At 46.4% G+C, this 12,172-nt stretch overlaps 1 protein-coding gene across 1 annotated transcript in view; it reads left to right on the forward strand.

The window, feature by feature from the left end:
* Nucleotides 1-12,172, forward strand: part of LOC117649927 (putative inorganic phosphate cotransporter) — a 13,856-nt gene extending 1,684 nt beyond the window's left edge. Inside the window, exons 2-7 of the mRNA XM_034393112.1 lie at nucleotides 6-236; nucleotides 1,198-1,512; nucleotides 3,730-4,012; nucleotides 4,699-4,958; nucleotides 9,838-9,997; nucleotides 11,432-12,172. Coding sequence (XP_034249003.1) covers nucleotides 6-236; nucleotides 1,198-1,512; nucleotides 3,730-4,012; nucleotides 4,699-4,958; nucleotides 9,838-9,993 — 1,245 coding nt within the window. The 3' untranslated portion in view covers nucleotides 9,994-9,997; nucleotides 11,432-12,172. The remainder of the gene's footprint in view (nucleotides 1-5; nucleotides 237-1,197; nucleotides 1,513-3,729; nucleotides 4,013-4,698; nucleotides 4,959-9,837; nucleotides 9,998-11,431) is intronic.

The following is a 12,172-nucleotide window of genomic DNA, read 5'->3' on the forward strand; positions in this document are numbered from 1 at the left end:
CTCAGACCTACGATTGGAGCAGCGAAGAGCGGCACGTGGTGCTGTCGTCCTTCTTCTGGGGCTACGTGGTGACGCAGGTGCCCTCCGGCTACCTGACGGCGCGCTTGGGGCCCAAGTGGCTGATGCTGGCGGGCGTTTCCGGCCCGGCGGCACTCAGCGCCGTCACTCCGCTAGTCGCCGACTGGGGAGGGTGGCAGCTCCTCACCGCCAGCCGCGTCCTGCAGGGGCTGCTGCAGGTAGGCGAGTGGGAATTCCGTGCAAACACTGAAATCGAAAGTGTGGTGAATTCACCCCATTCGGCTGGCTAATGTGTGGTTACCTCGTTCTGTCCCACGTGCAAATGTGGCAAGAATTACACCCTTCAAAATAGTGGTGTACGAGCCTATAGGCTTGTAATTTAGCCGTTGCCTCATGTATTGCGTAGTCAAGACCACCCTTTTTACACACTCAGACTGCTATTGACTTTTTGTCCTTTCTTAAAGAGTTTTTCTACACAGCAATAAAAAGTACTATTTCCCGAGGGGGCCACCACCCCCGTAATCCTGTGTACAAATTGGCTGGTAATCTCTGGTAATCCATGGCGTAATCACGTAATCCTTGACAAAATTCTGTCATTTTTCACCGTTTTTAGTCATTTTTCAACGTTTTTGAGCTATTTTTCAACGTTTTCGAACCAATTTTCGAAAATTTCACGCGTAATCCCCAGTAAATTTCCCGTAATCTTGTGTACGCCTGAAATGAGAGTGGTGGCCCCTCGCTATTTCCTCAATATCCATTTGAGATTTTGTTCGTTATATTGACTTTAAGTCAATTTGCTATTGACAAAGAGTCAATAACCTATAGGACATAGATGTCTCTACCATAGGCTTCTCGGGAAAACCCGGTCCCGTTTTTACTCCGTGCTCCTCCTATATTTTCACTGCGAGAAAAAACTACAGAGACGGCGACTACGGCGACGTCCTCGGGGACCCAACAGTGACCTTTAAGGCCATGCCGTCCCGATGTGGCATTGGCCGCTCGGACAACAGAGAGATGAACCCAAAAAAACAACAGTGAGCTCCGTCTTTTAAAAGACAGAGATCACTGTAGTTGTGGGTACAGAGCGACGCTGTGAAAAAATTAACAGTCTCTGAAGTTTTTTCTCGCAGTGTTGAAAGGTGGGCCAAAAATTGCTGACGATGGCATTTCCGCGATCAGGGCGCCATCTTCCCGGCGACGCATGCCATGCTGAGCCGGTGGTCGCCGCCGGGCGAGCGGTCGGGCCACACGGCGCTCACGTACAACGGCATGTCGGTGGGCACGGTGGTGGGCATGGCCAGCTCGGGGCTGCTGGCCGCCACGCCGGGGCTCGGCTGGCCGTCCGCCTTCTGGCTGCCCGGGCTGCTGGGCCTGGCCTGGGCCGTGGTCTGGGTGGTCGTGGCCGCCAACGCGCCCGCGTCCAGTCGGCACGTCAGCCGGGAGGAGCGCGAGTACATCGAGGAGTCCTTCGGAGACACGAGCAGCAAGGAAGAGGTACGAGCATTCCACTTAATCATCCAAAATTGTGTGCACAGCTGAGCCCGAAGTTATGCAAAATCAAGCATCTGCCTAAGCTAAGCTTCACTCAGCATGCACGGTAAAAACGGGTACTGTTTTCATCCGGAACTCTCTAGCCTATGTCTTTACCGGTCTTTACTGTATGCACACTCCCAATATCCTACTGAGCTTTTTAGCAGATGATACCTTTACTTAAAAACATCCCTAAAACTACAACTATAAGACACATAAAGGTGTCAGCTAGCTTTTACTCGAGAGTCCAAAAACCTAACAATATAATGGGGGCTGGCTGCCGGGCGGGATGGTGCGTCTGGCTGGCTGCTGCGCCTGGCTGCGGCGCACGCGCGGAATTCGACAATGGCACCCCCTCCTTGCGCGCGACGGCCTGCGTGCAACATTGACAATCCCTCCCCGCTACAGCGCAGAGGCACCGGGTGCTCGCCACTTAACGGGCACGGCGCGGCGGTGCAGGCTTTTAAATACTCTCTTTGGAATGAGCCCATTCTTCCCCGTAGAAGAAAACCAAACGAGTATCATCTGCTTTCATTAACGTTCGTTGAATGAGATTCTTCATAATACGAACAAAAGGCTTAGTATTATGACTGCACAGCGAAGGTAGTAACCCATCGTGAAGAGTTCTCAGTAACTTATGACCACTTTCTTCATATTAACACTGTTAAAAAAAATTACTGAAAATTCATAATTTTTTGTCAGAAGTCGATTTACTTACATTCAGTCTGAATTTTCATACCAAAACTTTCATACTTCGAGGTCTTAAAGTTTCAGACGACGTTAGTCTGAATTTCCAGATCAAAATGTTGTATGAAAAATGATACCAGTCGGTCTATTTTATCAGACTAAATTGTACGAAGAACATGAACAGTCAAACTAAAAAATGCCTCTCAGCAGAGTGGAGCCCAAGTCGGCTAACTTTTGCCATCAGTTTGTCGTAGACGCTCAGCAAATCGTCTCGATGCAAAAATTAGGTAGACGGCAGCAGCCATCTCCTTCACGAGGCAGTGAAGAGTCTAGAGGTGACTGTTGAAGTCCGAGGGTGAGCGGCCTTAGCCCAACCACGCGTCGACCCGTGGCCATGCGCAAGAGGGAAATTGGAGTCTCTGTTATTTAGCTTATATTGCACTTATTAACATCAATCTTGCTGTGGTGCGCTCATGCCCTTTCAGACAATCACTTGGAATAAGTTTGTAATTGCGAACAAAATTTTTCTGTATTATGACCGATTTGTGTCGTAATGTACTGAGAATTAGCTTAGTATTATGTCTGCTCGGCATTTCTCTGTAGGAAATTGAGAGTGCACACTGAAAATTGAATGGTCGGACACATGGATTGGCGTGACAGGAAATTTACGCCGAGGCACATGACGTGTGCGTCACACCGTCGCATCACACTCCTGATTTCCTTCTGAGAAATGCCGATCAGCCATAATACTAAGTTTATTCTTAGTACATCACGACACAAATCTGCCATAATACAGCGAAATTTGTTCGTTATATGAAGAACACTGCAAACCTAACTGTCTACTTAGCACGCACTTACAAATGCATGCTTGCAAGTACACACTTACAAACGCATGCTTGGCGCCGTATAACTCCATGCTAAGCATAGGCGTTTGTAAGTGTGTACTTGCCAAGCATGCATTTGTAAGTGCATGCTTGGCCAAGCATGCGTTTGTAAGTGTGTACTTGCAAGCATGCATTTGTAAGTGCGTGCTAAGTAGACAGGTTTGCAGTGAAAGTGGTCATAAGTTACTGAGAAGTCTTCACCATAACTTCGCTGCGCAGTCATAATACTAAGCTTTTTGTTCGTAACGTTCGTATGTTCGTATATTAATATATTACGAAGAAAAAGCTCAGTAGGATATTGGTAGTGTCTTTTGAAACAAAGAGATATCCAAATGACTTGCTATTCTGCGGCACGACGTGCACTGGTAAAACTAAGGCGTAACTCCATGCTTGAGTCAAGCATAAAGTTACGCTTGAAGACACGGTTGAAAACAAGCATACCCTGGAAATTCCCCCTGCATTTAGATAGGGGGAATCTTGGCGGGGAAGTCTGTCACGCTTTTTTTCAAGCGGAAACTGATTACGCTTGAAAACAGAGGGTAATACTACGCTTAAGTTTTACCAGTGTGGTCAACATGGTCTTGAAAGCTTTGTAACGTCTGCCTGGCAGCATTTGGCGGTGCCTTGGCGGGCCATCATGACGTCCGTTCCCATGTGGGCCCTCATCGTGGTGCACTCGGGGCACAACTGGGGCCATTGGATGCTGCTCACCGAGATGCCCGACTACATGAAGGCTGTGCAGCGGTTCAACATCCAGGCCAACGGGCTGTACTCGGCACTCCCGTACCTCTGCCTCATCGGCACGTCGCTGCTCGTCGCCTGGCTCAGTCAGGTGATCAACACACGACGGCTGCTCTCACTCAAGATGTCGAGGAAGATTTTCCAGTCTGCAGGTGAGTGCTGCACATTTTTTCGTGCTCAAACAAAATATCGTTGAACGTATATTTGTTTAACTCAAACGCAAGGCAAGAATGCTTGATTTTCTCTGAAATGATACGCGAGTGCACAAAATCTGAGACAGATTCAACGCCTGCGCTTGCAAGTACATGTGTACTTGTCCCACAGTATGATTAGCGGTAAATAGAGGGTGGCCGTGTAGTGTACATGCCAGGCCGACGCAATAGAGCATTCTGGTCGTCGCCGATCGAAGAAGAAGATCGAGGGGTCCTATTCAAATGATCTTATCTGGGCGTTCCCCCTCAAGAGAATCTTATCTTAAACGCAGGCGAATTTCACTCATTGTGACCATTTGGGACGGATGCGAGAGTAAGCGGAATATAATTCTACATGCCCTATTGGTTTCTTTGATCTTTCATCTTCAGATATAATTAAATAAAATCACAAATTATATTGATTTGTAGCTGTATCAAATGATGACACTGAGTGAAATGCACCTGCGTTTAAGTTAAGATTCTTTTGGGGGGAACGCCCAGATAAGATCTTTTGAAAAGAACCCCTTGAAATGTGGACAAATATTTCTATTTTATTTGCCCAAATGTATTTGAAACTAACGAAAGAGCTTTTAGAAGTGATACCCCTCGGAAAACTTTTCGACTAAAGTGTTTTTTGGCTTTTGCAGCTCACTGGGGCGCGGGCACCGCCATGCTGGTGCTGGCCCTGGTCGACGTGGACCAGGCGACGGCGGTGGCGCTACTGTGCGTGGCCGTGGCCGTCGAGGCGGGGACGCTGGCCGGCTTCCTGTGCAATCTCATAGACCTGTCGCCCAACTTCAGCGGCGCCATGATGGGCGTTTCGGGCGGTGCTGGTGCACTCGTAGCTGTTGTCGCGCCGCTCATCGTGGGGGCAATCACGGGGGAAGAGGACAGCCTGAGTCACGAGGTAGGGGGAAAGGCCCTGTTCCGCTGCTTGGAAAAAAAGGAAGAAAAGAAGACTGCAAGAAAAGTCAACAACAAAAGTACACAAATTTCTGGCAAATTTTTTATTAGGAATTGAATGTACTTTCAAAGTACAAAATGGTTTAGAAAGTACAATGGAACCGGCATAAGGGGTGCTGCATCTCTGTCGTTGTGGTTTGTACAATCCTCGTTGTACTTTCTACAATCCCTGTTGTACTTTCATTGTACAGTTTTTGTTGTAGTTTTATTGTACTATTCACAATTTTTCTTGCACTTACGTGTACACTGCCGTCCACTCGCCTGCGGGGGGATGGAACTTCCGCTGCCCCTTAACCCCCTGCAGGCGAGGGAACAGAAGTTGAGCACTTCGTTTCTTCATCTTTTCCAAGCAGCGGTATAGCCAATTGCCCCTTTAGAAGTTGAAATGGAGCCTGGTTATGAACGTCGACGCGCCCCTTCACTTTCTGAAGAAGGACTGTTAGCTCTAGCTCCTCCAGAACACAGTAAAAACTCCCTACATAGAATCACTTCGTAATAGAAAGAAAATGCAGGCCTTGTAAAATGTACGAAGAAATGCTTCGTATTATAAAGTTTAATCCTTCAAAACGAAGCATTTCTTCATAATACAAAGCAATTCTACAATGCCTAAATTTTCTTTGTAGTTATGAAGCGAATGCTTCTTAGGCTTAAAAGAGTGAATGTGCTGCCGATCAGTTTTGAAACGGCAGGCCATCATTGGTGGTGCGATGAGAGGCACTGCGGTGTCAGGTGTTACTCGCGCTACTAATTGCCCTAAATTCCTCAGCGATACGGCTTGTGCCTCTCTCCTCCCTATCTAATCCGAATGCCATAAACCCATCCATGCGCGGTAGTCCTCAATTCGCTCAGCAGGAAAAAGATATTTTTTTCCGTCGATAGTGATCTATGTATTGCGTACAGTGCTAGGACGGAGTTCTTCAGTGTTTTGGCAAATCTTTCATGATATACAAGAGCACACGCTGAAAACCGTACGAAGTATTTTGAGCATAAGGGAGTATGGGGCGATTTGTAACAGATTTCGGAATTCGCTATACAAAATTAAGAACATTCTGCATATCGGTGTCAAACTTGTGCCAGTTGAGCAGTCTGGCCCTTCATCTAGACTGTGCAGCTCCATTGGATCAATCTGGAGTCCGTAATCTTTGAAATCTAAGACGTTTTTCAAACCCTTGCATGCTGTTACGAATCGCCCCAGCATGGGGCGATTTGTAACAGCCATGGGGCTTTTCATAACATCCTACACATTAAATGAAACGTCGTCGGGAATGTTATCCCCTCCACCAGTTGTTCTTCGGGTGTACTGCAGACGTCTAAAAATCTACATTACAAGCTGTCGTTGACCGCCTCCGCATTAACGGATCGGCTATGTCAATCCTAACCTCACTTTTTTCAATTTTAGATGAAAGAATAGAATAACTCGCTTTAAAATGCATTTCGAGCTGTGTAAATAAATTGGAATAAGGCAGCAGATGATTCGAGAAAAAATTCAAGCATTTAATTGCTAAAACTACAAAGATTCTTGTTTTTATACGGGTCTGTTACGAATCACCCCAAATGCCTGTTACGCAAGAAATACGTCCCTAACTATCACTGGACAAATTAAAAGCAACTTATACCACGTGGTTACATTGTAAAGGGGTCACGCTTCAAGGCCCCAACGGTGCTTCGATGGTGATTCGTACCTGGGGAGCCTCAGACAGAAACTTCCTAGAACTCAAAATAAAAGATTTTTCCTGTTTGCCGAAATTTCGGTGTACCCTATATTTCAGACGCCCTCCAAAACTATACCTGAGCACCGATCACATCCGCTTCGATTGTTCAAGGACCCTGTACTTGAAGCGAAAGAGAGGCCATACTCAGATTTTCCTCTGCTCCCTCCACTTAAATTAATAAACGCATTTGTTACTAATCGCCCCTGTAATCGCCCCATACTCCCTTACATAGTAAAAACTAGGGTGCGTCGATATGCACGACTTTTCAGATGCAGCTTTTGGGTAGCACTCAAAAGTTTCGTTTTTTTGTGCTGATTCCATAAATGACCTCGGTTTTGCGATAGGACAAAGCCTTCATGACCCTACCGGGCGTTTTATGTCAAAAAGCGGAGTTTTTGTATTTTTTCTTGTTTTTTGGCTCCGCATTCTATCCCAAACTGTCGGGGCGGCTGTTGCACGGTCGGATGGCCACCGCCTACACTAAATACAAGTTTTGCAGCTTGGCAGGACCACCGGACACCTCACGTGTGTGTCCCAAACCTCAATTTTCACCCTTCTTTCACAACAATTTTTCACTTTTTTCCCTTTTTTTCAGCTTTTATCGAGGATTGTACCGACCCAGTCGGTCTATACCATGACCAGAGGTTGTATAAAACAGTGCAGGGGTACATAGAACGCAAGGCAGCCCCCGGACCGGGGCTGTGTAGGGAGGGGGAGGAGAGAGGGAGGGGAGGCGGAGAAAACAAATGCCCAAAATCGGCCCAAATCAGCTGTTTGGCCCTGTTTTGCCTGTAGCTAAATACTGTATTGCGGTGCAGCTAGCTCGGCAAGTGTTTCTTCCCCTTGCCTACGCAGGACTCACCACGAACAGCGGACCAGCGGCAGTGGTGGGGACTGGCGCGGGGCACCGTGAGACTGTGCCGCCCCTGGCGGACGAAGGACTATGTAGGTGGGTCCGAACGGAAAAAGTGGAAAAAATATTAGTGCGGACATAACTGAGCTTCTTCAATAGTTAGTTTGATTGGTGTTTGTGATTTTAATTTGTAATAGACCGTGTGAAGATGTTTACAGATGTTTTAAGCCGATGAGGTGGTTTTCACATGTACATGAGACTACACATACATTGTCACACACGTAACAAGTCGCTCCCTTCTTAGGCTCACTGCTTGCCTCTGCAGACCATGTCTGGAGCGCATGTGCCTGTACAAGGTTTTCTTGTGTTCATATGTAGCTGGACACCGGAGGCCAGACAAGAAATTTTTTATAGAGAAATGATCAAAGAAGTCTAAGGCAGCCAGTGTTGTTACTCACAGTGAACATGCTTCCTTTGAGTACATCTTCACAGGTTGACCGACAGAACAGAAATGACCGATAATCGCGCGCTTTTCCCTAACATTTGTTTTGCTACTTGCTTCTTTTGTTCTGACAACTTAATTAGGGTCAGTTGGGGTTCTTATGGGGCATGGGGTAAAAATGGGACAGCTGATTTTTAGTCAAGAATCGAGATTTTAGAACTTGTGCCGTAGCAAAAATTGTTTTCTCAATAAAAACATCACATTTGGTATGTAATGCGTTCAAAAATGTCAAATCTTGACTAAGAATCAGCTGTCCCATTATTACCCCGTGCCCCATGATTACCCCAACTGACCCTAGTTCGCTCCTTTTTCAAGCGGTGTCTTCCCTTCCCCGGGCCAGTTTGAAATTTCGCGTCTCACGGTGCCCCGCGCCAGTCCCCACCACTGCCGCTGGGGGCGCTCCGATCGGCGGTGCTGCGGCATCTTCCTGCGCGTATCCACTCGTAGCGGACGCGCTCGTGGTGAGTCCTGCGTAGGCAAGGGGAAGAAACACTTGCCGAGCTAGCTGCACCGCAATACAGTATTTAGCTACAGGCAAAACAGGGCCAAACAGCTGATTTGGGCCGATTTTGGGCATTTGTTTTCTCCGCCTCCCCTCCCTCTCTCCTCCCCCTCCCTACACAGCCCCGGTCCGGGAGCTGCCTTGCGTTCTATGTACCCCTACACTGTTTTATACAACCTCTGGTCATGGTATAGACCGACTGGGTCGGTACAATCCTCGATAAAAGCTGAAAAAAAGGGAAAAAAGTGAAAAATTGTTGTGAAAAAAGGGTGAAAATTGAGGTTTGGGACACACACGTGAGGTGTCCGGTGGTCCTGCCAAGCTGCAAAACTTGTATTTAGTGTAGGCGGTGGCCATCCGACCGTGCAACAGCCGCCCCGACAGTTTGGGATGGAATGCGGAACCAAAAAACAAGAAAAAATACAAAAACTCCGCTTTTTGACATAAAACGCCCGGTAGGGTCATGAAGGCTTTGTCCTATCGCAAAACCGAGGTCATTTATGGAATCAGCACAAAAAAACGAAACTTTTGAGTGCTACCCAAAAGCTGCATCTGAAAAGTCGTGCATATCGACGCACCCTAGTAAAAACCCATTTCACTGTGTTGTGCCAAGAAATAGTTCGTAAAGTACGAAATATTTTCTTTGTAAAGCTTATGTATGCTTGAAATACTTCGTAAAAACGAGGTGCGTTTCATTGTTAGGCCTAAAATAGTTTGTAAGGTTTTCGGAGTGCATCTTCACAAGTATCCACTGAAAAATAGAATGGTAGGACACATGGCCCAATTATGGCGTGACCCAAAATCCCGCCAACAATTGGCGTGACTGGAAATTCACCCCGGAAAACGGCATGACGTGCAAAATCCTACGTAATACGTAGCATTCCTTCATTCGAAGCAATTCTAACAATGACTTCATTTTTTTGTAGTTTTGAAGCAACTGCTTCGTAGGCTTTAAATAGTGTGTTGGTCGCCCACCCTCACAGTAAAAACTCTACGAAGAAATAAATGTATGAAGCAAAATCCTTCGCAATACGAAGCATTTCTTCATAAAACGAAGCAATTCTACAACACCTTCCATTATCTTTGAAGTTATGAAGCAAATGCTTCGTAGGCCTTTAAGAGTGCACTGTGCTAAAGGCAGAAGGGCCTCCGCCTGTAGTGACTCAATGGGCAGGGGCGCACTGGCCCCAACCGCAGTTCATCCTTTGAGTGCCGCATCGCGCAAACCTTTTCACTCTTTTCCTTTGCCGACAGGAAGTGACTACGCGGTGGAACACCGTGTTCATCCTGACTGCGTGCATTTACTACATCGGCAATTTGGTCTGGGTATTCTTCTCATCGTTCGAGGTGCAGCCTTGGAACAACGTTGCCAGCAAAACGGAAGTGGAGCCAGTGCAGAACAACAGCTAGTTGTGTGAGCATAGCATTTCACATTGACCCATTGATCCAGGAAGCGGAAGAAGGGAATAATTCGACTAATCTCCAAATTGAGTGTTTCTTCTTATTATTGCGCGTCAGGATGGCTTGCATCATTATACCAAACTATTTGAACCAATTCATAACTGTTTGGGAGATAATCCACATAAAAATTAGTTATAACTTAACTTGACTCCTTTTACGGTCTAAATTTCATCGGGAAATGGAGAACTCAACCTTTGCTCAAAGTGGCAAGAGAAGATAACTCAACTTGTGTTTTTATAAATCTAATGTAAAAAGTATCAACACAACTGAACTCCCCCTTACTAGTTGGGGAAAAAGTACCAAATATGTACCTTAGCTATATAGTCTCTGCGCACTTGAATTGTCTCCAAATTCCACAGTGTATGGGAGAACATGCTTCCGTAGTCCATTCTAACTTAAAGATGTAGATCACACTAACCGAGTAGAGTGATTTTACACTTATGAAAAGTTTCACAGATTTTTTGACAAAAATACAACTGCATCATTCATCTGATTGAGGTTATTTTACCCTGCAAACTGTTTTGTTTTTTTTTTATCTCCTGAAAAATGATGAAAATTGAGTTATTCCCTTCTTCCGCTTCATGGAATCAGTCGGTTGATTGGTATGAATGCTTCAAAGATATTTCAAAAGACAGACGACGCTTGGGTTGGCGACGAGTCAGGTCACGCGGCACAAGTATGATAAATCGCTATGGCGGTTATCTCATCATAGTTGCCGAAAATTGAATGCTGTCATGTAACTAATCATCTGATTGTGATGAAACTTGACGGGGACCTGTAGAATTGTTCGCTTTACAACGTGGTGAAGTCAGATTTGCGATACGACAACTAGTTTCTTCAAGTGAAGCTTTACAAAATACGTTTACTTTTAGGTTTAGTTTGTAGTGTTTTAAAACTAATTCCAAATGTGAAAACTGAAACGTCCGTTTGAAAAACCGTTACCACAGGGCGATAGAGAATTAAATTCCGCGTGGTATAGCGTAATGCAGAACGATAAACAAGTGCGAAAGAGCTACGAAAAGTATAACTGCTTAGTCTATAACTGCTTTTGGTCTAATTTTGCGAATTACAATATGGGTCACCGTGACCGTCACAGATGTCATATCGGCATTCCAGTATGCTTATGCAACAGGGAAAATGGAGGCCAACAATATGCTCGCTGCATGTATGGACCTAAAACGAACGGAAATCATTTTTTTCGTTGTTGCAAAACATTGAATTGGCTTAAATTGCCGGTAAATGTGATTTTAAATTTAGATTTAACATTTTGAACGGGTCTAAAACTGTAAGCCATGGACACATATGAATCGGAAATTTTGTCTAGATGCTGAAAATGACCTGGGTTTTTCGATTTGGTGGAGTTTTGATGAAGTTATGTTGATTTTAGTGACACCGTGCACAGCGGTCAGCCGCGCGTCGCTTGCCGGCCCGAGCGGGGAGCATCGTTTCACGCGCCGCCTAGGCCGTTGCCAGCCCCTGGTCGTCCTTTCTACACCTTACCTCGGCAGAGGGAACCTCAGCGGCTGCACGCTCCGGCTCTTAGTGTGACCAGCCCTTGGGGGCCTATGTGCCCCCGAAAGGGGTCACATAGACCTCCACCCCGGAACAGCCTCTTTGAGCACGACCGAGACCGGTGCCCCCTTGCTTCGCCCCATTGTCTCGGGAACAGAGAAGATTTCTTCTTTGACTGCTACGCTCCAGTCCTAAGGCGGAGACAAGCTACTGACCCACGAAACTGGAGTCACCACTGGCGCCGAGCGCCGCGCAGAGAGCAGTTTCGTGGGACACTCAAGGGTTCTCTGGGCAACTCTGGCGACACCTCGCCGGCCGGCCTGCTTACCGTCTAACCACCTCTTCCACACGCGGCGCAAACACCTTCAGCGTAAGCTCGCCCTGCGTTGTGCGCCTGGCAGATAGGCAACTGCAGTGGCTTGCCACGCCCCGCTGCCAGATAGGTTGCCTGTCCTTCAGGAGCTATCACAGATCACTTAAATGTTTCCCACCCGCTTCCTCAGAAGCCACATCATTGCTGGGAATCGTTAGGTCACATATTTAAAAATAGGTGTTTTTTAAAAATAAAATACGAGTTAATAATTATTAATAAAGAATGAATTGTTATGATATGAAA

The sequence above is a fragment of the Thrips palmi genome, unplaced genomic scaffold (genome assembly GCF_012932325.1).
Source record: "Thrips palmi isolate BJ-2018 unplaced genomic scaffold, TpBJ-2018v1 HiC_scaffold_4, whole genome shotgun sequence".
In the NCBI taxonomy this organism is placed as follows: Eukaryota; Metazoa; Arthropoda; class Insecta; order Thysanoptera; family Thripidae; genus Thrips; species Thrips palmi.